This window comes from Ochlerotatus camptorhynchus, unplaced genomic scaffold (genome assembly GCF_037179485.1).
Source record: "Ochlerotatus camptorhynchus isolate MF236.1 unplaced genomic scaffold, CSIRO-AGI_Acam_v1.1 ptg000840l, whole genome shotgun sequence".
Classification (NCBI taxonomy): Eukaryota; Metazoa; Arthropoda; class Insecta; order Diptera; family Culicidae; genus Ochlerotatus; species Ochlerotatus camptorhynchus.
The window spans coordinates 541,428-569,066 of record NW_027041300.1 but is presented as its reverse complement, the minus strand read 5'-3'; the positions used below and the strand labels follow the sequence as shown (position 1 = coordinate 569,066).

Below are 27,639 nucleotides of genomic sequence, written 5' to 3'. Positions count from 1 at the left end.
TTACTCTGTTCTTTTTTTTCTGTATACTTCCACATTCTGCAACACGCATCAATCACATCAACTCAATCAAAATTCAAAACCTGACGTTCATTGTTTTGGGTCGGAAATAATGATAACTGTGAACAAATTCCTCAATTTGGCTCAACTTTCAAACTTCATCCCTTCATATTATTTAACCAATCACTAGGAGGTGAGTTTTCTGATGGAATTTGTTTTTTTTTCGGTAGTGAATTTTTTAGTTTCAAAAGTGTGTCTTTCGAGTAAATTCATTGAATGTTTTATCTTATTTTTCCTGACCCTGTTATCTTATTCCGTAGAGTTAGTTTTCTGTAACCTCTGTATATATGTGGTTTAAGTTTTCTGTTTCCTTTCTATATATCTGTTCTTAGTAGATTTTATTAAAAATTTGATTTTGTAAATAATATCCTTTTCCCGTAAATTGAAATTGTTTTTCTTTAAATTCCGTATTTAATTTATCATTGTTTCTATCTGTCTAACGCTTATCAATGCACCGTTCACTTACATTAACCAAAAGATATAGAATTACTGTGCAAAGCATAACTGTACGTTTCGGCGCGCTTAACAAATTTACTCCATTTTTATTATAGCAGGCATATGTTTACAATTCTGAAGATTGGATGGTTTAAATGCTCAGTTAAAAATAAAGTAAATTCATATTAAAAAACTGATGCACATACAAATGGAGCGTCATATATCTCACTCCGAACTACCTTGGAATTTTTCTTTGAACATACTTGGATTTCTTTCAATTAATTTGAATTTGAATTCTCCTCATATTTATCATGAAATTTTAGCCTCCATGAAGGCTCTTTCAGATTTCATTTTAAATTCTCTTTAAAATTCATCTAAAATTCCATTCAATTTTCCATAGCATTTCCTAAGTGTTTTTTTTTTCTTGTTTCGTTAAACCGTAATTGAACTTGCGTGTTATTTCTTTTAAAGATTCTTTTGGAATGCTCCTTGAATTCTCTTAATGATTTTGTTGGGATTTTCTTCAGAACTATTTTGGAATTCATTTTATGCTCTCCTTGCGAATTCCTTAGAATTATCCTTAGTTTTCACCAGAAATCAAGAATGAACAATTATAAATATCTTGAAGAAATCCTGAAACTTTTCAGCAAGCTCTTCCCATAACTACATTTGAATACTCGTCAGAATTCCCTTAATGTACGTCTTAACATTCTTTAGAAATTCTCATCGACTTTTGATAAAGTTTCATATTAAGTTTTTTTTTCTACAAATTCATGAACCTTGAACATTGTGCAATAATTTTGTGTGTTTTTTTTTAAATTGTATTTGTGGGAAGCTTTCAAGGCCCTAGATGTCGAAATAAAATCTAGGAATTTCAAATGTGGATTTTTTAAATACATTTTAATTTGTTCCACGGTCTTGAAGGTTCATCTTAGTCTGAAATCTCTTCATGATCTTAAATAATGTAAATTTAAATTTTCTGAACAATTTTATTCCATTCAATATTCAGCTAAATGACTCAACAATATCAATATCATTCATAAGCTTCTATAATGCTGCTAGTCTAAAACAATTTGAATTTTAGAGACTTTTGAAAGCTTGTTAGATAACAGACATCAATAAAATAATTAAATTCTAGGGCTTGGATAATTTGTAGCGATCTTTAAGGCTGTCCAAAAACTACGTAGACAGCACTAAAACTCACTATGACTCACGAAGTATCGCGAACTTTTCAAACACTGATAGCAGTTTTAGAGGGATTTTGACAACCCCTCCCCTCATCCAAGACTTCGAAAAAAGATGTTTCATCGCAGGATCTTCAACCCATTTATACGCCTGTAGGTATGTGACGGGAACGTGGCCTAAAGTAAAAGATTAATAACTTTTTTCTTAGATGTCGAATCAAATTTAAATCTTCTGTTCTTCATATTTTTTCAATCTTAGTCCCAGATTTGGATTTTTTTTTTGTGAAGCAAATGAATAGTTTCATTCTGTTTTCCATACGGACTTGATCTAATTTTGCTCTGTTGTTGGGGATCTCAATGTACATCGAAAGAGCAGTAGGGAGCGGGGAGTTGTAAAGCTGAGCCCCCCCCCCCCCCTACTGTTCGTCCTCTGATTGAAAACGGTGTCAATTATCTTCCTTTTTATTCTATTTCCAAATTATTTTAGTATCTACTTAAAACAACACAATAATCATGATTATGATGATATGCTTACTGATTTTAAAGATATCTAAAATTAGTAAATTCGCATGCAAAAGCGAATCCATCGAAGTGCCGTGTAAAATTCATCGTGATACTATGATTAGACTTTAGCTGATATCACGTCATGTTTTTGCAATGAGCACTCATACGTAAAATTTTCATTGGAAAATAACTATTCAAGTAACGCACAATACATATTTTTAAATAAGAATTAGATAAATGTACTATAAGTGATGCAGAAATCATCCCGCGTATGTTCGTATGTTCATAAAAAAAATGTTTTCTTGCTACTTCTCAGATGATAATTTATGGATTTGATTTATAAAATACCAGAACAAAACATGAAAAGACTAAAAAGACTAAAGAAGTTGAAATGATAATGCAGATGAAGCTTCTAATAGTACCTTTCAAAACATCTTTATGACGAACCAAACGCTTCTACTCCATAGAATATTATTTTTCTGCCATTGATGACAACATCACAGATATTAAGCCTACACACTTAGAAAAAATAATGTAAATATTGACATCAAATTAAGCTATAATAGAGGCAAAATTCAGCTCAATCAAACGTACTTTCAAACTTTTCAGTCTCGGCACACGTAATTTTACATGACATGTTGTGAAGAGCTTTGAGTGTGATGGTTTATTTCCTTTAAATTCCGTTAAAATTACTTATCTTTTGACAGATACGCGTATTTCATCTACTACTTGCAGACTTCATCAGTACCAAGTACTCAACACGACTTATGTACTTGGCACTGATGAAGTCTGTAAGTAGTAGATGAAATACCCGTATCTATCCAAAGATAAGCAATTATAACAGAATTTAAAGGAAACAAACCAACACACTCAAAGCTCTTCATAAAGGGATTCCGTTAAGAGGTTCGACAAATTTAAAAGGATGGCATGTTGGTTTACGTCTCATACTTTATGTCAAAAATAGATTCCGTCACGCGTGTAGGTAAGTCATCTTTCGGAATTAGTCTAGTTAGGAAGTTACAAATCTATCACGCCAAGGACCAGTGTTCGAATCCCATGCTCAACCGTTTTTACCCTTCTTACAAAGAAGGGTATAGATATCACTTGAAAAACCGACTATCGATCCAAGGCCCGGAGGGCCGAGTGTCATATACCATTCGACTCAGCTCGACGAGATCGGAGCCTGTCTGTGTGTGTGTGTGTGTGTACGTTTGTATGTGTGTATGTGTGTGTGTATGTAACGAAAGGAATGCGCTCACGTTTCTCAGCAACCGCTCAACCGATTTGGACAAACTCGGCGCCAAATGATAGGTCTTGGGGTCCCATTGAACGCTATTAAACGTTTTTGGAATCGGTGAACCGGTTCCGGAATTATGGCCGGAATAAGATCCGGTTAATATGGGCCTTCACGCTGGATTTAACGGAAAACGTATTAAAACCATCATGCGACACATCAAATTACTACAGAATTCAAAAATAAAATCAATGCAAGTCGTGTTAAGTGTTCCAGACCACGTTGGACACACTTGGACATGTTCCGGGTACCCCGGGGAAGTTGCTTGAATATGAATTGAATTAAAACCCATTAAATCACATTAAAATACGATGATAAGGTGATTGGTAGCCTCACCAAATAGAATACACCCGGATATATTCCGGGTACCCCCAGGCAGTGGCGTAGCGTCACTGGATGACACGGGGGTGGGGGGCTTGGTCACTGATAATGACAATAAAATAAATAAACTTGAATAAGTAAGAAGGGTCTGATCACACCATAGGTGGATAAATTCGGGTTTTTAGGTATGTTTTTGACACTACAATTTATTGGTTCTTCGATGTTTTCCAAAACATACTATAAGACCATAATCCACTTTTACAAGCTCCTCCTCTCACTTAGTTTTCTGCCATGTGTGAGAACTTGATGGATAGTAAAAAATCGGTTACCAACAAGTGGATTTGGTCTACTAGAGAGGATACCTGAATTCTAATCCCATGCTTGGTTATGTCTTATTTTTGTTTTGGAGAATACTTTTTTGGTCATTAAATTTGATTGATTAGGCCGGAAAAAATCAAAAGTGTTTCTTTCGATGCTCGTACCAATCGAGGGGGGGGGGATAAAAAACAAAAAAAAAACATTCAAAACTCATTTTACATCACATCTAAACCGTATATTTCAAGCGTTTACATTACTTTTTAGCCTTTGCTTTAGTCTTCTACTACTTTGAAGCCATGATTTTTGACAATAATGCATAACAGAAGCCACAAATGTTGGCTTTTTATGTGTAACACTCGGGTTTTATTAATATCTTTATTAAGGAAAGGAGACTTTCAGCCCTGGGCTGGTTTGTCTCTGTGACACACTCGGGTTATCAACAAGACATTTTGCGCATTAGTTTTTGTATCCTTTCTAGAAAGAACATTGGTAATAATGAAGATGAATAGGATCACGTGCTCTAAAAAATCTAACCAGGCATATGGATTGAGGAAGGTCCATTCTACAAAATCCAAGCCTAATAATCAAAAGAAGGAGCTAAAATCCAGCTTGGCTGAACATAAAAAGCAAATTTTAACAAAAATACGTACTTTTGTCAATTTAAATAAAATGCAAGCATAACTTTCAAAGGACGGTATTTAAAATCCAACTAAGCAGAAAAGGAAACCCTAATTCTACTTTTCCAATTACAAACCCGGTTCAACTTTTAAGGTCCATTCAATAAGATATAAGCTTATTTTTCAAAGATATGAGCCGAAATGCAATTTGGAAGAACCAATAAACCAAATTTCTATAAAAATACGTATAGATTCAGCAATTCTATAAAATCTAAGTCTATTTTCAAAGGAAGGAGCCGAAATTCAATTTGGCTGAACAGGAAACACAAATTTCTATGAAAATACGTAACAGTTTTCTAAACAAAATGCTTCAAAATTATACCATCACGTATGGATTCAGCAAGGTCCAGTCTAGACAATATAAGCCTATTTCTAAAAGGACGGATCCAAAATCTAACTTGGTTGAACAGGGAACCCGAACTTACATCAAAATATATATTTTTATGTAGATAAACTAGTTTTTCAAGAAAATTCAAAAATTCAACCCTGGCGTATGGATTCAGCATGGTCCATTCTATTAAATCCAAGTCTATTTTTCAAATATCGGAGCCGAAATTCAACTTAGCAGAACATAAAATCAAAGTTTCTATGAAAATACGAGCTTTTGTGAATTTAAACAAGGTTTTCTCAAAAATTGAGAAATTCAATCCTCACGTATGGGTTCAGCTAGTTATATTCTATACAATTCAAGCTTATTTTTCAAAGATAGGAGCCAAAATTAAGTTCTGAAAAAAGCCAAATTTCTATGAAAATACCTACTTTTGTGAATAGAACAAGTTCCATTCTATAAAATCCAAGCACAAATTTCAAACGATAGAGGCGAAATCCAACCTGGCTGCAAATAAATCTACCATCATGCATGAACTCACAAAGATTTATGCTATAAAATCCAAGCCTGTTTTTCAAAGGACGAAGCCAAAATCCAACTTGGCTGATCAAGAAACCCAAATTTGCATGTAAATAAATACTTTGTGGATGGAAATCTAAGCCTAATTTTTAAAGGATGTGAATCGCACAAGAACGAGGAAGGGGTCCAGGGGAACGGAATCTACGCTCAAAGTTAGTTAAATCACTTCAGGAAAGCTCAGACTAACATTAAACATAATTTAATCACTCAACAGAAAATATGGGACTCCTTAAGGAAGGTATTGAACCATTTCAGAAATGGTTGGACTCCTTTTGGGAAATTTAAGCTTAAAAAAGTGTCGGTTCACTTTGGAAAACTCTCTACACTTTTTGGAAAGCTAAGCCAGATTGTATCCTTACCAAAGGCCAAAACAGTTAACAAAAATCTGGGTGAGCCCCGTTGGAAAATGTCAAACCCGTCCTGACAACTTTGGATTCAGTTCGGAAAAAGTTGAATCAAGGCACGAAACCTTGGATTCATTTAGGAAAGAGATTAAATCAGCTAATGCAGCCTCACTCCAGAAAATGTGAAACCAATTTTTTAAAGCTTGTGTTCGGGATATGTTTGATCACTTCAGGAAAGCTAAGAATACTTTAAAAAGGATTGAATAACATAACATAAAGGTTTATACTCAATTAGAAACATGTTGATGACCTATTCGACTCAGTTTTAAATCAGCTTTGAAAAGTGTCACCTCAATCAGAAATTTTCTGAATCGTTTCTGATTTGGTCACACTTCGAAAAAATTTAAACCAATTTTGAAAAGATTGGATTGTCGAATCACTGTAGAAAAGAGCTGAATCATTAACTAGCATTGCTGTACATTTGTAAGTTAAATTTTTTTAGATCGAATTTTGAAAATCGGGTGACTACGGTGGGCTGGGCACATCGTAACAAAGTCGGATAACGACACAATGAAAATGGTTCTTGGTAGCGACCCGACTGGAACAAGACGAAGATCTGCACAGCGAACAAGGGAGATCGATCAGATTGAAGGCGGCTTACCTAGTGAGTAGCCAAACAAGGTTAGGAATGATGTTCGATGAAATCCGTTCTCAACAACTGAAACCGGCTGATCCGATTTCAAAGACCTGTTATGCCGTACCGGTCTAGTAGTTTTTGATAATTGAAGCGTTCAGTTGTATAAAAGTATGAAATGAAGTATTTTAAAATCTTAGTGAACACTCATATGTCATTAAACAGTATTTTAATCACCTTTATCATAAGTTGTGTAGCTTGGGTATAGGGTAGTGAGCTCCTTCGGCATAATTGCCCATTTTGGGCCTATCGAGCAGAAAACATCAAATGAAACCATGATGTCGGCGTTAACAAGTCAATTCCGGAGTGATTTGAGATTTGGGCGTAATTGATTTTGTGAACAAAAACGTCAATTGCCGATTTTTCTTGAATTAAAGCTCAATCTCATAATCAAACTATACCAAATTATAGAGAAATCATTCCTCTATCTCATAGAGTTATTAGTTTTCGAAATTGAGCTTTTATTCGCGAGAAATCGGTGATTGACATGTTTGTTTACAAATGCAATTACGCCCAAAACTCAAATTACTCCGGAATTATGCGTTTGGTAAGATACTTCTGTTCAAAACCCACCAAACGAAGTCAATAAGAACGTGTGATATGAATGTTTGCACCCATTATTCTCAAAAATAAAAGAGACACTCTGGCCGAATCAATTTTTATCTTCATCCGATAGGCCTAAGCGAATTCAATTGCGAATCAATGGCGTTTCAATGCGTTAGGCCGAGTTTAGAATCTGTAGGCCGAGTTTGGCGTCAAGAAGCAGTGTTAGATTTTTAACAATGCCCAGGGTTCAGCCTTAAGTCTCCTCAATAAAAAAAAATGTTTTATCAATATCTCAACAATGTGTTACTCTTTATCAAATCTTACGATACGTACGGAATCAATAAATTTGGAAGGCATCTGCAGTGAGAACATTTAATTTTGTGAAAAAATCCGATCGAAAAATAGAGGGAAAGGGTGCGTTGTGCTTAGTATGCCTAAAATGATATCCAAGCCCTTTGTCATTTGATATAAAAATAACCTTTATTACGAAATACCATCTATAGAACACCGTATAAAGCCTCGATACCCCTTCAATCCTTTCGTTGAAATCCTGTCTTCCACAGAGTAACGAAGGAATCCAAATGCCATTCAGTTTATTCGATCGAACATGTGTTGATCCCACACTTTCCTCGACTGAACAACACTTTCATATCTTATCTTCCCGTTCGCTAAGGGCTTTGGTCCACTAAGTAAAAGTTTGTTGGAATGTGTGCTTACATCTGCACAACGTACCCGATTTCCTTTCAATATGATCCCAAGCAAAGCGACAGAGTAGTTAAGTTACATATATTCTCGTTCGATGGGAAAACTCAATAAACGATGATAATGTAATTCATCGTGCTACGGTCGGATGAATTTTACATTCATTCCCATCTTTTCAGTTTGGTAAAAGGGACGCAAATGTTACCCTTCCATGTTTGGAAAGAAGTTTTACGACTCATATTAGCAAAGAAATGGTACAGTGTGCCATATGATAGCACTTTGTAGCGAAAAGTAGCACGCGTCGTTTACGTGGGTTTTATGACAGAAAGGATGGGAACGTTACAAGCGGAACAAAACTTTGACAGAGAGAGGTAGCGTCCTTGCTATGACGGATGGCTTCAAAGAAACTTTTCCAGTGAGACCGGATTTATATTGAAATAGAAAAAAGAAGCAAGTCTTTGAAGATGGTTGCAATACACACTTGAACGCATTGATCACAAGCCAGCATGAACCTAATTTTAGCTTTTGCATTATTCAGCTTTCTATACACTATACACACTCTGCTTTGCTTTGATAGTATGGCATATTTCCGATTGAAAATAGGCTGTATTCGACAACATTAAATCAACTCAGTATCTGTACCATACGAAATTTAAAAAAAAAAACTTCCACAAAACGAGAGTACAGTCTTCTATGAAATAATGTAATTTGGCTAAAATTATGATTCCCTTTTTGCAGAAACAACAAGAACTCAACAAAAACAAAGAAATCATCGTGCTGGACCATAAACGATCGAACGCAATCAATATTGCCATGACCAAGCTGCCACCGCCACGGGCAATTAAAGCGGCAATCTCGAAGATGGACTCCACAGTCGTAACTCGTGAAGGCATCGAGAAGCTTCTGAACATGCTTCCGAGCGACGAAGAACGATGTAAGATCCAGGAAGCACAGATGCTCAACCCGGAGCTTCCTCTTGGCACGGCTGAACAGTTCCTCCTAACCCTGTCCTCAATCTCGGAGCTCGGTGCTCGACTTAAACTATGGGCCTTCAAGCTGGACTTTGAGAACATCGAGAAGGAAATTGCCGAACCCCTGATGGATCTCAAACAGGGCGTTGAAATGCTGAAGTCAAATCTCACCTTCAAGTGCATCCTTTCGACACTTCTCAAGATCGGTATCTTCCTGAATGGAGCTCCGGTGAAGGGTTTCCAAATCGATTACCTGGCAAAGGTACCTGAAGTGAAGGATACGGTTCACAAGCACTCCCTGCTGCATCACCTGTGTCACATGGTCATGGAGACGCAAGCCAACACAACCGATCTATACTCGGAAATCGGTCCAATAACCCGAGCATCGAAAGCGGACTTTGGTGAGCTGGCTCATAATGTCACCTATCTAGAAACGGAGTGCAAAGCTTCGTGGGACCGGTTAAAGCTGATTAGTAAACATGATACCGCACCCCATTTGAAGCAGAAATTGATCGACTTCCTTGCGGATTGCGCCGAAAGGATCATCATCCTGACTATCGTTCACAGAAGGGTGCTCAATAGGTATGCTTTAACTGTAGCTTCAATAGTGATTGGGCGTTTAAAATAATTTCTATTTTCTTAGGTATCGTAAGTTCCTGCAATGGTTGGGAGTTCCTCAGCACAGGATCGCCGAGTCGCGACCGAATGAATTCTGCCGGATCGTTTCAGAGTTTGCGTTGGAATATCGTACTACTCGGGAACGCGTCCAGCAGCAGATCGAAAAGAAAGCCAACCACCGAGAGAGAAACAAGACTAGAGGCAAGCTGATTGTCGACGTAGGCAAATTCAAGGGTACTCAGGGTACTCAAGGTACTCAGGAGGATCGAGCAGATGTTGAGCTGAGGTTTGTACACTCAAAACTATTTTGGATCCGAAACAATGGTCTAACCTTCTATAATTGATACTACAGAACCCTTTTGGGAACGCCAACCAAGGGACCTGGTGGTGCGGAGGTTGAAATGAGTGGAACTTTGACCTGGCGACGAAGGCGAGGCGATGCCACGGCCTCACCGGTGACTTTGATGAACTCCAGTCCAAACAACACCCTGAACAGTAGCTTCATCGGTGGTCATCATAACCGAGACGAAAGCTTCACCGATGGGGACGATGAGATTCTGGAATCGCTGGTGAAGACTGCAACCAAGGCGGCTACACCGAGACCCACGCAGCGGGAACGGAAACGAACCCGACAGGCGGATCGAAAATCGTGTAAGTAAATACTCCTCTGGGTCCTGAAGCAAACTTGTACAGAATAAGCAGTGCTAGCTTTCCCACTCGTTCCGGTAGTGGCTTCCTCCTGCTTCTATGGTGGTGGATAGCTTGGTAAAAGCAATAACCTTTCTGTTGTGTTTCCCTTGTTTTCGAATGTAATCTTCAGTTAAGCGATCAAGAACGCGTGAAGGGTTCCTGGTGGAACGCAGCGGGAATTCGCCAGTTTAGTTCGGACAGCCGGATTGATAGCCTAATCTACTCATCCCACCCCAAAACTGTACAATTTAGATGACAATACCGGTGAATAGAGATGTGCTAGTTTTGTTCCTTTATGTTTGTTACAATTTAAGCAACATTGAGAATGAGTTCCTGTGACTAACCAAACAAATGCATGACTTTGATGGTTTCCCTATGAAAATAACGAACACTGATCAACACTACAACAGCTTATCAATTTGTCATGGTCACCAAAAATTAGATAATCATCAGAGGGTAAAATAAGAAGATTTTCCCAAAAAAAATCATCAGGAATCTGCTGCAAAGAGATGGAAATTGATATTGATGTGTATCGCACCAAGTCAAAGTGCTTCGTGAACATATTATATTCGTTCATAAGTGACTTTGGCCAAGGCTAGTGTTTCCATTTCCTGGCCTTTATGAGCTACCCGCATATTAAGAAACAGCTAATGGCACTTCCAGGGAATCGTGGGAATCAGGAAATATTATTTCACAGTACCAAGATAGGTTTTAAGCATAAATTTTGGTTTTCATTCGTAAGAATGATAATTTTTTCATTGTTGAAACTATCCCCGGTAGTTTTATCTGTCTTCCCTGAGAAGTCCTACTGGCTTTTTGTTTAGTAATGTTAAAGGAAAACTCAGATCTAGGGTAGGAAACATTAGTCAACGTGATAGTAAAATAGTAACAAACAGAGTAATCGTAAGACTCGTCCGGTCATTGTGATCAAACCAAAAGAGTCCAAACAAGCTTGCGAAGATACTCGTAAGTTTTTGAAAACACAGTTGGATCCAAAAACACACAAAATCAGTAATTTCAGGAATGGTAAAGATGGCTCCATTATTGTTGAGTGTGCAACAGGAGCTAATCTAAATGATGTAAAAACTGGTATTGAAAGCAATCTGGGTGAAAAATATAGTGCTGTTGTTCCCACTTCGGTGCCAAGATTGAAAATAGTGGGCATGAGCGATCAGTTTTCCTCCGATGTCTTCATTGACTATTTAAAAAGTCAAAATGAAGACATCGCTATAAATGATGTTAAAGTAGTGAACATGTTTCAAAATCCACGCTTCACTTATAACAAGTTTAGTGTTTAGAAGTTTAGAGTTGATAGTTCCGTTAGAGTACGGCAGTGTGAAGATTGTATATAGATATTAGAATAGCGAACTAGGACAACTTTTAAGGAAGGTACAAATCGGTTTTTTCATCTCTCTTTACCAAACTCCCCCTTTGGAGAGGGATGGTGAGGGGTGTCCCCCCCCCCCCCCCCGCCACCACTGGCAAAAAGAGATGAAAACCGACCCGTTCAAGTACCAACTGTGTGTTTGAAACAGTTCTACCGATTTTTACCGCACTTCAATTGTTATTTGAAGGAAGGCATCCAGTCGTAGGTTTGGAAATTGCAACTATTGTTTACCCCTACCACGATATGTGCTCCTGTCATCGTGCCTGGATGCCTTCCTTCAAATAACAATTGAAGTGCGGTAAAAATCGGTAGAGCTGTTTCAAACACACAGTTGGTACTTGAACGGGTCGGTTTTCATCTCTTTTTGACAGTGGTGGTGGGGGGGGGGGGCACCCCTCACCATCCCTCTCCAAAGGGAGAGTTTGGTAAAGAGAGATGAAAAAACCGATTTGTACCTTCCTTTAAAAGTTGTCCTAGCTCGCTTGTCTAATATCTATATACAATCTTCACACTGCCGTACTCTAACGGAACTATCAACTCTATGCTTTCATCTACTCCATCTATCGTATAAAAAAAAATTACCACTACAGTCTGTTATTTGAAATTAGCATCTTCAACTATGTAAATCGTTGACTTCACGTAGAAGTAATACTAAAAACATATAGTCAAAGTCCTCTTTTAGTTTTATTTTCTGAAACTCATTTTGTAAAAAATTGGAGCTTTTGATCAGTATAGTATTCCGGGATATATTGTTGCTCCTTGTTTATCATATTCTAGACACACTGGCGGTGTTGCTATTTATGTCAAAGAATCAGTTCAATTCAACCTTCGTGTTTTGTATCATTCTCCCAGTTCTAGTGACCAGTTGTTGAAGTTTTAGAGAACTGGCTCGAGACATTCCTTGATTCTAATCAATGAAATATATTGGCTGGTGATTTTAATATTAATTGGCGTGATAACCATAATTCGAATCATTTTAAGCGTTTAGTTGAGTTTTTCTATTTAAAGCAAACGGTAAATGAATATACGCGTATTTCCAGGCACAGTAGAACTTTAATTGACCACGTTTATTCCAATTTTGATTCCATTTGTTCAGTTACGGATACTGATTTGAAAATAACCGATCATGAGACTTTAGTGATTAATGTCTTAGACCATGTTAACGATAACGATAATTTTGTAAAATTGAAGTGCTAGAGGAAATATTCGAAGCAAGCTGTTTCGAATCTTGTTGAGAGGAGCGTGGATTTTACATTCGCGGCCCGTAACTTAGATGCAGCTGTTCTTAATAACGCTTTGAAAACGTGTACCAATCAACTAGTTGAGCAAAAGTTTGTTTCTTTGAAGAACTCGAACAGCTGGTACAATTTGGATCTTTTGCGTCTTAAACGGAAAAGGGCAAATGGTACAAAAAGTTTTGTAGATCAAATAATGACAATCATTGGACTAGGTACACAATCGCGCGTAATAAGTATTCACAATCGATAAAGAAAACTCGTTGTGAATATGTTCAAAGGAAGATTGATCAGCATCAAAACAACAGCAAAGAGTTATGGAAAATTTTGAAATCTTTATTAAAACCTAGTAAATGCAAACCGTGGTCCATAACTTTTAATGGCGCATTAAAACAGTCAGAACAAGTAATTTCAGCTAAGTTTAATGATTATTTTGTAGACAGTGTTTCATTGATTAATCAATCCATTGAATTGGTCGATGAACCTGACGAAATAAAACAGCCAGTTAATAGAAAATGTAGATTTCAAGTTTTTCACCCAATTACATTAGATGAACTTAGAGTTATTTGTTTTTCATTAGGAAAATCGGCTGGAGTAGATAATGTTAATGCTAGAGTTATTCAAGATTGCTTTCATGTCATTGGCCACATCTTGCTGGACCTTATTAATGAATCATTACAAACTGGACATGTGCCACAAATTTTGAAGGAATCCTTAGTGGTCCGTATTCAAACACTTGCTGGAACGATTAAAGCCGAAGAGTTTCGTCCCATCAACATGTTGCACACATTAGAGAAAATTTTAGAACTTGTTGTAAAAGGCCAGCTGTTAGAATATTTAAATAGTAACTGTTTGTTGATACCGGAACAATCGGGATACCGGGAAGGCCATTCTTGTGAAACTGCGTTAAACTTAGTGTTAGCTAAATGGAAAGAAAATTTGGAGCATAAAGATACGATTGTTGCTGTGTTTTTGGATCTAAAACGCGCTTTTGAGACAATTTCTAGGCCCTTATTGTTGAGAACAATCAAGCGCTTTGGAATTTCGGGTTCTGCATACAAATGGTTTGAAAGCTATTTGGCTGACAGAACTCAACGGACTGTTTTTAATGATTCTGTTTCCAGTCCCGTGGGGAACAACCTTGGAGTGCCCCAGGGAAGTGTATTAGGGCCCCTGTTATTTATTATGTATATTAATGACTTACGACGTGTTTTACGATTTTGCGACATTAATCTTTTTGCAGATGATACTGTGTAATTCATTGCAGCTAAGGATTTAGATGATGCCGTTTTACACTTGAATGAAGATTTGCGTTCTCTAAGTAGATGGTTGAAGTGTAAGCAGTTAAAATTGAATACAAGTAAAACTAAATTTATGGTAATTTCGCGGAATCGAGTAAATGAGAACGTCTCTGTTGTAATTAATGATGAGACTATTGATCGAGTTCGGGAGATTAAATATCTTGGCGTGATTATTGATGACACACTTAAGTTCAACTCTCACATTGACAATGTCATCAAGAAAATTGCCAAGAAGTATGGAATTCTATGTCGACGGAAAAACGATTTAACTATTGCCAGTAAAATACAGCTATACAAATCAATCATCTCTCCTCATCTTGACTTTTGCCCTTCCATTTTATTTCTTACCAATGCAACACAAATATCGAGATTACAGCGCTTGCAAAGTAAAATAATGCGTTTGATTTTGAGATGTAATAGATTCACTTCCTCAACTTTGATGCGAGACGCCTTACAATGGTTGTCGGTGAAGCAAAAAATTGTATATTTGACTATGGTGTTCATTTTTAAAGTAGTTAACAGTTTGCTGCCCCGATATTTGTGTGATCGAATTGAAAGAGGAAGTGACTTTCATAGATATAATACTAGAAACACAGTTGAAATAAGAACACCACATTTCATGACTTGTGCTTCACAAAATTCATTATATTATAAAGGAATAAACGTTTTCAATTCGATGCCTGGACATATCAAACGTGCAGCAACACTTACAGAATTTAAAAGACACTGCATTTCACACGTTAAAACTGTCTTTTGAACAGTTATCCAGTGATTTTTTTTTATGAATTGGCAAATTATGTATCTTGACGAAGTTATCTCTAACGGATTATTTTATATGGACGACTTTTTAATAATTATTGTAGCACTGCAAAAACTATATCTGTTCTCACGAGGGTGATGATGGGTTTTTAATATTTGATTTTGGGCTTTTCGGTAACGTAATGAAACATCTGTGTAGCGAAAATCGAGATCCCATTGTAATTGATTGAATAGTAGTAACAGTGCATATTTATCGTATATAACACTCTCTAACTCGATCATAGAACTAACGTGTCAAGAACTATTTTAAACGACCGATCAAAAATATATAAATTTTCATTAATAAGATGATCGATTAGGATTAGGGATTCTATATTATAAGGAAGAGTTGACTGCATGACATAATAATAATGATGCACAATTCCAAGGCATGTCGAGCAAGTTTCATACCATCACATGTATCACTTCTCAAATAAGCACGAATGAATCTCAACTAAGTTTAAAACAAAATCTCTGACGATCCATACCAACACTTCCAACCCTTATTACCGCACTAACAAGAACTCATCCGCCCTCGTAAAAAGCATGAAATTCAATTGAATCCAGCTGTGAAAGTCAGAAAGAAAGAGAGTCCCCGTGTGAATATGTGTCATCCATGCAAAACTAAATTACGAAGCAACTTCCTTCCCCCTCAACTGGTATCCCCGAGGGACACCGGGAAAGAAAATATATCCTCACTATCCTACGAATACCCGAACCGACTTCCTTCCAGCGTAGGGAAAATGCAGAGTGAAAATGACTCTGCAAGTTTGCCAGGCTTTGTATCCGTCCCCACCCTCCAAACCCATCCATCAGCATGTGTCCACCCCGCTTTTGTGCTTTAGAAGAGTTTTCTCCTTCAACTTGGACTAAGCTGCACGGCTGAGGAGAGTAACTTAGTAACCGAGTCGAATTCAACTCAAAATTTGCAAAAAAGTCGGATTACTCAAAGTCAAATTTTCCTCACTTCTCCGGGAAAAAAACTGTTTGAAATGATAATGAACCAAAAGATTAGTCAGTCTTGGAGTTTGAAATATCTCTAGATTTTCCTCATATTCAATATTTTTGCAATTTTGAGTCGAATTCGACTCAATTTTAAGCTACTATCATTGGCCGTGTCGTCAGTAGAGTGCATGAGTTTCTCTTTCCCATCCACGACGGTTGGATGCAAGAACAAAAAAAAAAAAAACGACGACGAAAATTCAATTCTCACTCAACCATTTCATCTGTCTTATTCTTTTTCTTCTCGTTTTTTTCTTCTTCTACAACTCCTCTTAAAAATAGTAAGGCGAACACTGAAGAACGGATTATCGGAGGAGGAAAAGCAACACGTGGCCTCGTTGATAAAAGGGTACTGAGTCAACGAGACCGGATCGAGCGACCAGTTTCCATCTCCCGGCAATAAGATAAAGCAGAATTCCTTCGGTCCTTGAAGTGTGTTGATGACAAGCTCTAGAGCAAACAACTTTAGAGGAAGATGAAAAAGAAACTCTTGGAAATGTGATAGAAAGCTAGAGCTAGACGAAGCGTAAAAAAACAGAACAGAAATTAGAGACGCAACAATAAAATGTTGGTGACAAGCGAATATAAGTTTCAGACAGGTTTTTATTGCCAGCAACAAAATGGAAGTTTTTCATCGAAAAGACTAGTCTTTACTAATTTGATATGTATGCAACGCTATAAATGTCGAAGAAAACCTCATTTTCATCTCGACAAATATATCCGACCGTTGATGGTGAATCTCAAAGAGAGATAAATGAAAACTATGAATTTGATTTAAACTTTAACGAACATTTATGTAGACTACAAAGATGAGCCACTCAAAGCTTATTGATTTGATAATTTTAACTGTAACGAAAGCATTGTGAAAAAGATTTTCCAAATATAACTAAATGAACCTTTTCAAGAAATATCCAATGAAACAGAAATGTAACATTTCAAATGTATGATACAAAACGTCAAACTACAACATAAATTATTGAAATACATCAAAGATTTACGAAAATAAAACCTACTCATTTCAAACTAAACTGCTTAATATGGTTTTAATACACAGATATCCGAAGTACCAACGAGTTCATGAAACTACTGTACACCCATACGGGAAACATACCATTTTAACACAGTTTAGTACAAAAGGTATACGCTACAGGGGTTGGGACCGACGCACAGTTTTTTTTTAGTTTTTTTTTTTCCAGTAGTAAAATTATGTTTATTTCTGTTGATTATGGTAGAACATTGATTTATCATATTTATTGATAAGCCTATCTGGCTCTTCATCTTTGTTTAATTTGATATTCTAATTTAATATTTACGTTTTCCAACTAGTTTACAGAATACCCCTTTGGGGATTTGTTTTATTTGAATTGAAAAAAAGTGATAACCTACCTAACTGCGAGTATAACTTAACCTAACGTGCTAGATCACGTATGATCTGATGATTTGATCTCGGACAGCGGCGCCGGTGGTGTAGTGGTAAGCGTGATTGCCTCTCACCCCAGCAGGCCTGGGTTCAATCCCAGTCGGCACCGCCGGGATGTTCTGAGGCATAACATCTCTGATCAAGCCTTCCTTCGGAAGGGAAGTAAAGCCATTGGTCCCCGGTTCATGAGTTGATGGGTCGATAGGTAGTGTCCAGGTGTGGGAGCTGCCTCCCTGGCGTCGGTAGCATTGGTGCTCAGCACGGAAAACAAGATCGACGAAAACAAACCAAAGAAAAAAAAAAAAAGGTGTCTCTGAACCTTTCCAGGATGAATACTCTCCGTTCTTCTAATGTCTGAATTCCAGCCAGGAGGTCGATCTCAGAATTTCTAGTCCGCGGGGGACTGTTTAGGACCATCCTAAGGATCTTGTTTTGGATCCTTTGGAGTTTAAGGTGATGGCATTTTGCGCAACTCTCCCAGATTGGCATACCGTACTCGATTACAGGAAGGATGATTTGTTTGTAGACAGCAAGCTTATTTTTCAGAGACAGGGTTGACTTCCTGTTGATAAGTGGAAACAACGATCTTATTAAGATGTTGCACTTGGTTTTCGTTTTGTCAACGTGCTTCCTGAAAAGAAGCTTGCTGTCTAGTGTTAGCCCGAGGTACACGACCTCTTTGGACCATTCCACCACTGTGACGTACAGACAGATCTTGTTATTCTCCGACGGAACAAGTCTGAGAGATTTAGAGTGTGGAAAGACCTGGGTCTTTGCCGCGTTGATACGGATCTTCCAGCTGTTGAAGTATTCAGACAGGGCGTCTAGGCCTCTCTGAAGTTTGACAGTCAGAGCTCCGATGACCCTACCCTTGTAGACGATGGATGTGTCATCTGCGAACAGAGACAACGATCCACCATCGGGGAGAGCCGGCATATCGAATGTGAACAGGTTGAATAGGATGGGGCCAAGGATGCTTCCTTGTGGCCCGGCACCGATGTTGAAAGCATCCGATGTGATGCTATTCAGAGAGACTCGGAACGTCCTGTCCGATAGATAGTTGTTTATTATCTTCACTAGGAAGATTGGAAGACCGTACTACTGCAATTTGAACACCAGGCCATCATGCCAGACATTGTCGAACGCTTTTTCAACGACCAACAACGCCATGGCAGATGTTTTCGAAACAGACTTGTTCCATCTGAGAATGTTTGTTACTCGAGTCAGCTGGTGGACGGTCGAACGACATTTCCGAAAACCAAACTGTTCCTCGATTAACAAGTTGTTTTCATCGGCATATGTTTGGAGCCGGTGGTACACTGCTCTTTCGAACAGTTTTGATAACCCTGAGAGAAGGCTGATTGGTCGATAACTTGAAGGAGAGAACGGATCCGTCCCAGGTTTCCGGATGGGTATGACTTTAGCTGACTTCCAACGAGGGGAAGTAGCCAAGTCTGAGGCACTGATTAAAAATCAGTGCCAGATGGTTGTAGAATCTGGAACTCAAGTGTTTGAGTTCCAGATTCAGGATGATGTCGAAACCTGGGACCTTCATGTTTTTAGATGATTTTATATAGACCAACAGTTCGTCAGCCGTAATCTCGGTTTTTTTTTAATCGCTAAAACGTGCGTTTTATTATTTACGCAAACTTGAGATATACATGCAGTGACTTTGGAAAGCTTTTTTTTTTTTAATTTAACTTTTTCATGACCTTTGAGGGAGATGGACAAACATATTTTTTGTGAGTCGAGATAGAAAAACAATGTCGTTGGCAAAGTTTTAGATAAAAGGGGAAATGGATGTAATGTCGGGCTAAATGCCCCTAATTTGGGCCCATACATAAATTCAGCATTTGACTAAATTTTCAATAGCGACCAAAAATATCCATTAGAGCCGTTTTAAAACGCAAACGAGTTCCGTCGAAATTGCTTAAAACATGTGCAATAGAGGGATCGCAGAGTGCTGTGCTCGCGGATGGAATTGTGTTTTTTTCGGTCGCTATTTTTTGGCAGCCCTAAGTTTGCACCTTTAGAATTGATAAAACGATCCATAAAATATTGAAAAACGTTCCATTAAAAACATCCAAATGATCCATAAAACATCGGAGAAAATCCCTAAAAAAGTGTCGATGATCCATAAATAATATCAATATTATCAATATTTTATGTAAAATTTAGCAACACAATTGTAAAAATGTACCACTAAATTTCTAAATAATGAGAATTGGAATTGTACGAATTACCCATAAACATATTGTAATTGATCCATAAAACATTCAGCAATAAACCTTAAACTAAAGAAAGTGATCCATAGAAAATCAAGTTTGCACACTTAAAAATATAGGCATGATCCATAAATTAGACGTATATTATTCATGTTTAGGACATTTTTTTTTAAATTTTGATCCATAAACCTTGAAAAATTGCTCCACTGCTTATCTACTTATATTTACTGTCCTGCCCGTGTATTTAAGGTAGATGTGCGAAGCGACGCGACGGGCAAGCGTCTAGAATTAGCTTCCAAAAGAAGATTCTATAATAATATTCTTAAGAAGCTTCCTATGGAAGCTTCATTTAGAAACTTTTTAAGAAGCTTATTCTAGACGCTCGCCCATCGTTCTGCTCTTCTGACAAAAAAAACACGGGCAGAACAGTAAACCTGAGTAGCTACGCAGTAATGTAGCAATTTTCCAAGGTTTATTGATCAAATTAAAAAAAAAAAAAAAACATATGTATATAGACCGAGGGGGGTGACTCTAGCTACGATGCAGGAAAAATTGTGTTTTGTTTCGGCTAGCTGCGCACACGCTGAGTAGATAGAAAGAAGATTGATGACGATTCTGAAGATTTCCTGTTAAAAGATAAGGCCCGATGCAAGTAGATGCGAGAAATGAAAGAATATTTTTCGAAGATTGATTCGCTAGTGGTAGATCTGTTGAGCATCTAGAATTGAGATTTGGATGTGTCGCCCCCCCCCCCCCCCTCGATATAGACTATAATTGGAACACACCAAAATAAGCACGTCTACCAACAACTGCAACACCTACCCTAGGTATGATCCATAAAATTAACATTTATTTTTCATTTTTTCTTAAGAAGATTATTATAGAAGCTTCTTTTGGAAGCTTATTCTAGACGCTTGACCATCGCTCCGCACATCTACCTAAACACACGGCAGGACAGTAAATCTAAGTAGTTAAGCAGTAATGGAGCAATTTGTCATGGTTTATGGATCAAAATTAATAATACAGTGTTCAAAACGTGAATAATATACGTCTAATTTATGGATCATGGCTGTTCGGAATATCGGGATAACCCTGTACCGCCAAACCCAGTGACAACCCTGTGGGAGATTCAGAGAGCTACGGTAACGGTCGCTGTCAGAAATGACAGACGTCAGCTTTAGTTCAACGGAACTGTGAACTCACAGTTCCGTTGAACCAAACATTAAATAGGTCGGAGTATCAACGAGAAAAAAAGAGGAAAAGAAGATACAATTCCAAACCATCTAAAAAATGTTTTACAGCTAAATTATTTTAATTGCCTAAATTTGTTAATACACCTATCGTTTAATTAAATTGTAGTTATTTGTAGTGAACTAGCTACCAACAATCAATACGAAACTAACGATTTTAAATTGGTTCACTACTTGACTTGCCTATTGGTCCCAAGCAAATCGATTAACGTACCCCATTCTAGTCAAAATTCTAGTACTACACAATATTTGTTTTAATTCGCTATGAAAGTTTGACAGGTAAAATGAAGGGTTCGTGGATTTTCTCGTGTCTGGTCTAGGGATTCTTCCAGGCTGACCTACTTCCTTTTCGAGATTCGGTTGCGGCATCACTCCTCGCTCTATTATTTCTGCTAGGTGGTTTCTTTGGGACAGACTTCTTGGTTCCTTTTTGCACCTTCAGCATATTTGTGCACTTAGAGCACGTCTACGGAACCTCCTTTACAGCTGTTGTCTTACCAGCACAACTATAATGGGTCCAGAAATCGCAGACATCACACTGGACCATATCATCTACGTGGTCGTGGCCTTCACAAAGCGTACAGTTTCTATCGCTGTTCTGTTCTTCACTCAACGGTGGTGTTGATCCCTCTGACATTTTGAGGTTTTATCCGATGTTGTTCTTCAAGAATGTTCGGATTAATGAAAGCAACTTCCTCAGAGCAGTCTCGTTTTAGACAGCTTGAAGCTGAAATAGTTTTTATTATAAGCATTAAGATTGGTTTTGATTTTATATTAGTTTAATAAAACCTATTTCAGCTTCAAGCTGTCCAAAACGAGACTGCTCTGAGGAAGTTGCTTTCATTAATACGAACATGGCTATATTTTAAGTTTGCAAACATGATTTTTTATGGATCACTTTCTTTAGTTTAAGATTCACTGCTGCATGTATTATGGATCAATTGCAATATGTTTATGGGTAATTCGTACAATTTCAATGCTCATTCCTTAGAAATTTAGCGGTACATTTTTACAATTGTGTTGCTAAATTTTACATTAAATATGGATCATATTGATATATTTTATGGATCGTTCAAACTTTTTTCAGGATTTTTTCCGAAGTTTTATGGATCATTTGGATGTTTTTTATGGAACGTTTTCCAATATTTTATGGATCATTTATTGGTATTTATGTTCAAAAGTATGTTTGCCTATTTTTTCGTTGACTTCTGTCACTTTTTTCAAATATTTTTGCATTTTTTTATAAATATCTAAAGCTATACAATAGAAAATTAGTGCCTTTGAATAGAACTGTTGATGTATGCTGCTGCGAAAAAGCATCTACAAGCAAGAGGAGGACCACGATGGCGACCATAATGGCTTAAGACAGGATCTATAGACACATAATTTGGTGAGATCTTTTCATATTATTTTACTGACAATGGATATTCCTAATCGTGTTTTACATCATGCTTTATTAAATACGCGCTGGAATCTGAAGGTGTGCTTGCAGTTCCATTAACCATGTGATATCGGAACTGCAGACATGTGGAGCTTATGGCTTCTGAAAGTGACTTCGGAATTGGTATGAATTATCAAACATTTTAAAATGGGTTTCTCGATCAACAGTAGAGCTAGCACCTTGTAATTCCCGGACTAAAGCTGCTCTCAATTATCTCTAATATGATAATTTCAAGCATATTTCTTCCATAATACCACTTGCTAGAAATTTTGCATACAATATGTTGAATTTTAACTTGTATGCTACATGACGCTTCTTTTATATGCATCATAGTGACAGAAATTCACATTACTTTTTTCAACTGTGTTGGCTAAGAACCATTTTCAACCAACTTGGCCAATAGTGGTTATTGATTACAATATAATTACCGATGATCATAGCCTGCTTCGATGCCACGCTTGTATTTATGTCGAATCTTTTTTCTTTGTTTTTTTTTCCATTAGACTTGATATCAAAAAACATAATTTTGCACTAACTTTCGAAAGTTTCCGAAACATAGGGATGTGATTTTTGAAAAGCTGATAAAGATTCCTTTAGACAATATCAAATTGAAAGAAAAAAATATCTGTTTTTATACATCATCTGAAAGAGCTTTGTTTTCTGAGCACAACGATTTTTTTTCAATCCCACAGACATTTACCTCGAGTTTTAAATCAAGATTTAATAAAAGATAATAACTTCACTGTTTGACACTCAACTATCGAATTGACAGCTCGCTCCCACCGAGAGGTGCTGGATGGTGATTTTTGCGAATGTAATCGCTCTTTTAAAAATTGTTAGAAGCCACGGGTTTCCGAAGGTGCCGTCAACGCCAATTGAATTAGAGTGTGAGCACCGGAATGATGATTCGCGGTAGTGGTAGAAGGGCTCTTCGCAATGCGCCGTGGTATGATAGGTCCCTTTTGTTCCCCCGTTGTTTGGATGGAAGATGGACTTTGACGTCAAACTCCGTCATCCGTTTGATCGGTCTTTGTCATGAAGCAGGATCTAAACTCCATTGATGTTGATGATATTAAACTTCTTTCGGTTGCTCTGCTACAGTCAACTCTCCATAACTCTATGATCCCTTCAATATCAATGTATAAATTTCATTTTTATTTATTAAATTTAATAAATTCATGTTGATCTTCGTCAAGCTTTGTCTACAATCAACACATGTCAAGCAGCTAAACTTGGTAAGTTCGTTCCATTTGGTAAATTTTTATCTTTTCAAACCAGTAACGTTGGGAGATCACCTTTATGTGGTGCGTTACTGGTATAAGATCTACCACCGAACCCTAACCGTGACAAATTCAAACAAATTCAGAAGGATAACATTTTATTCCTTGTTACTTTTTATGACTTGATAATAGTGACAAGACTCGGGTAGTGACCACCGCCGTTATGCATTTCTATATTGATTATTTCAAATCTAAAATATTGTTTATGTTCATTGATTTTACATAATCCTTTTCCCTTTGTCCTTCTCCTTTTCCTTTCCCTCTTCTCTTTTCAGAAAGCGAGTAATGGCGCTATAGCCATAAATCATAAAAGGCTAGGACAAGAGTTAGTGCTCATGTCCCAACCGTCAGAAGAAAATGGAGCATCACTTAACCTTTCTAGCTTTGATGCTTCCATCGGCCAACCAATCATATAATGACCAAAATCGGAACGTACGGTACGAGATGTCCGATGTTGCCCGATGTTTTCTGAATCATCTTGTACCTTAAATACTGCACAGTAGGCCTGGCCGTTTTGATATGTGTGACGCATCTTCGATGTGAAACATATATCAAATAGACAAGAAAATGATGTGGGTATATATATATATATATCATTTTCCAGGATGCTTTCAAGAACTGGCTGTGTTGGTGTTAGATTGGATTAGATTAGATTAGATTAGATTAGATAGCTTAAAACATGTGCAATATGTGTACGCTGGTAAAATCTGCAAGCGTGAAGAAAGGGGCACGGTAGCCAAAAATGTGAAAGTTTTATGGATTCTGTTCCCGTCTTACGTAAGAACCAAATCGAAGCAACGAACGTCACGTAAAAGTAGAGTTTAATGAAGGCATAAGCGCTTTTTCGTAGCTATTTTATCTCTAGGTTTAAAAGATCATCGGTAGTAGAGGCTTATCCTTGTGTAAATGGCACCCATTTAAAACAGGATCAAAACACAACTGAAAGAAGCAACGTAATATCATTTGATTTTCACTAATTCGTCTGAGCTTTTCCACATTAATATCGCTGTGAAGCAACTGTAAACTCTAGAGGGAATTTATGTCTGTAACTGTAACCAGTTTGATTTTGTTTGCAAACCCGGTTAAATTGTCATATTTAATTATCATAAATAAATCGTTCAGCACAAACGGTCACTGATCTTGATTTTCACGCGACGTGTGTAGTTCGGTTGTTGCGATTGTATGCCCATGATGAGTTTGAAATTTCGAAAAGGGTGTATTCGTGCCCAAGCCTCGTTACATTACTGAGTTGATCTATCCAGGCCTCTATTGAAAAAAATCGTGAAGCCGGGCAAAGGTGTTATATCCTAGACAAATGGTATGTTGTCGTCGTCGTAGGCGCCGTCGTATTCGCCGTCGTAGTCACCGTAGGCAGTACCATTAGTATATTTAAAATTAACCATCAGCCGCTGAAACTATATGAATTATCGCGTATCTCTGTTGTTCATTACATACCAAGTGAAAACTTAATCATATTTTGTCGTGTTGTGGTTTTGAGATGCTCGAGGGATCGGTTTTGCTTAGTGAGCAGAATACCATGAGTTTAATCCCAAGCTCTCCCACAACAGAATAAACCCACATCGTTGGGTTCCAAGAGCATAAAGCGCAGTTAATAACCAAAAGTTGAATAGTTTAAACCATGAATTTCGGAAACGTTATATGCGTGATTCAGTTTGGAAGACATTGTTGGCTGCTCTCAGAGACGTCGTTTCATTTGAATAACTTTTTGTTGAGTCAGTCGTAGATTGTGGTAATGTAAGGGGCACGGTGCCTATAGAGCAACTGTTCTTTGCTTAATTAGTAGAAGATCATGAGCAGGGCTGGCAAATGTAATTTTCAATGAAAGATCTCAAGCAATATTTACAGAGATACTTCTGTCACTATCATCGGATGAGAAAACGATGACAGAGATTTTCCTCAAAATCTCATCGATTTTTTTTTTGTCATGACAGAACGTGACAGTGTTGTGATCATCGTGATGACATTACAAGTTACATGTACCGAGGAAATTTTAAAAATATATTCACTTTTCCGATTACATACGGTTGCTTGCTTAAATTCATCTAAATCAGTTAGATATGTTGATGTCAAAACCGCATAAGAATTATTTTCGTGAGTGCTTGATCTTTGGAAAGTGAAAAGAAAGCTAATGATAGGTAGTTTCGTCTCGTGATAGTGAGACGGTTAAAACCCAAGCCTCATTACATTACTTAATAATATATCTAGGCCTCTATTGTAGAAAACCGTTAATAACATAAATTGTAGGATCGATTCAGAAAAGTAATAAATGTGACGCACGCCTGAATCGGTTTGGAAGACATTGTTAACTACTTTGGATGATTTCATTTTATTGTCATAGCTTCTTGTAACCGATAATGAACGATCGTCAGTCGTAGCTTGTTGTGATGTAAAGGGCATGGTGGCCTTAGAGCGACCGTTTTTGCTTACTGAGCAGAATATCGTGGGTTATTGATTTCGCAGTGTTTGGAAATATTTTTGCAGTTTTAGGGGCGACATATTAAGGTCTATCATTTCACGGTGTGGATTATAAACAGACATCATACAATTTATCGGTCCATATTTCGCGTAGTTAGTTAGTGCGGTGACGATCTACCGCGAACAAACGTCGATTACGCAATTGACGAGAAGGTACATATAAATTAAGTCTTGATAATTAATAAGCTGAGTCAATGCGTTGCGAAGCAATATTGTTCACGGAAAAGACCATAGTATAATCTCGACGCTCTTTCAATGACTGAATGTTGATTAATTAATGTAATACGAATATCTGACTTTATTAGTTTTCTACTGTAAATTATAAGATTACATTTTTTAACATTTTGTTCCAACAAACTTTTACAACACCACGTATAAAAACATGAACTTCATTCTGAAACGTATTCATATCATCATCATTTCTTATCTCTAAAAATAGTTTCATGTCATCAGCATAAATAAGCTCTCTGAGATTTTTCAAAATAAGGGAGATATCGTTAACGTACAAAATGAAAAGAAGAGGTCCCAAGTGCGAGCCCTATGGAACTCCTGACGTGACTTGAATTGGGTTAGATTTTTTCTCGCTGAATCCTACAATTTGCCGACAGCCCGTTAAATATGATTTAATCCAGGTGAGGAGTTTTATCTCAATTCTCATTTTTTCTAATTTAAAAATCAACATTGGAATGTCAAGTCTATCGAACGCTTTACTGAAGTCAGTGTAAAGAGCTTCTATTTGGTTTCCCTTGTCCATTGCAGTTAGTGAGTAATCAACAAATTCCAGGAGGTTTGTTGTGGTAGAACGACCTTTAAAAAAGCCGTGTTGTGCATGTGTTATTCTATGTTTTATTAGGCTGAAGATATTTTTGTTTATGATTGATTCGAATAGATTAGGAATGCACGGGATGATCAACAGCGAGCAACGAATATCGCACATAGAACCTCATTCTTTACAAGAGCTACACAAGGCGTGTGCAGGCTAATTTACGGCTTAATCCAAAGCAGTTCTGGTCATTCGTGAATACCAAACGAAACGAGGAGGGGCTACCAGTCGAAATTCACCTGGGTGATAGAATCGCCAGCAATTCCCTTGAGAAATCCAATCTTCTGGCAGAACATTTCAAAAGCATTTTCAATGATACTACAGCTTCGTTGTCCCAAGTTGCTGAAGCGGTGATGTTTTCAATTTTTCGATTACCTTGGTTACAGTAGGCCTCGTCGAATCCGCCATCAAGAAGTTGAAATTTTCTAATGCTGCTGGCCCTGACGGGATCCCTCAAGCATCCTGAAGCGATGCTGTTCAGAGTTACAACACCGCTTTCGAAGCTGTTCAATATTTCATTACAGCAGGGGGAGTTCCATACGCGTTAGAAATCGTCATTCATGTTTCCGATCTACAAGAAAGGAGACAAGAGAAACGTCGAAAATTACCGAGGGATCACATCACTCAGTGCCTGCTCTAAAGTTTTCGAAATCATCATCAACGGCGCATTATTCTCTAGCTGCAGAAATTATATTTCTCCTGACCAACACGGTTTTTAT

The 27,639-nt window shown here is 37.4% G+C and overlaps 2 protein-coding genes across 7 annotated transcripts in view; one reads left to right on the top strand and one right to left on the bottom strand.

Annotated features, from left to right (window-relative positions):
- The window catches only part of Fhos (Formin homology 2 domain containing), a 290,675-nt gene extending 273,662 nt beyond the window's left edge, over positions 1-17,013 (top strand). For 4 of the 6 annotated variants that reach the window (XM_065238599.1, XM_065238600.1, XM_065238598.1 and 1 more), the window contains 4 exons: positions 8,722-9,536; positions 9,598-9,858; positions 9,925-10,223; positions 16,268-17,013. In XM_065238599.1, coding sequence (XP_065094671.1) covers positions 8,722-9,536; positions 9,598-9,858; positions 9,925-10,223; positions 16,268-16,341 — 1,449 coding nt within the window. In that variant the 3' untranslated portion in view covers positions 16,342-17,013. Of the gene's footprint in view, positions 1-8,721; positions 9,537-9,597; positions 9,859-9,924; positions 10,224-10,392; positions 10,527-16,267 lie in introns of those variants that run through there. The other 2 variants (XR_010519023.1, XM_065238602.1) reach the window with 2 other exon arrangements.
- The window catches only part of LOC135715273 (band 7 protein AGAP004871), a 609,777-nt gene that overhangs the window by 240,637 nt on the left and 341,501 nt on the right, over positions 1-27,639 (bottom strand). The gene's annotated exons all lie outside the window — the stretch shown is intronic.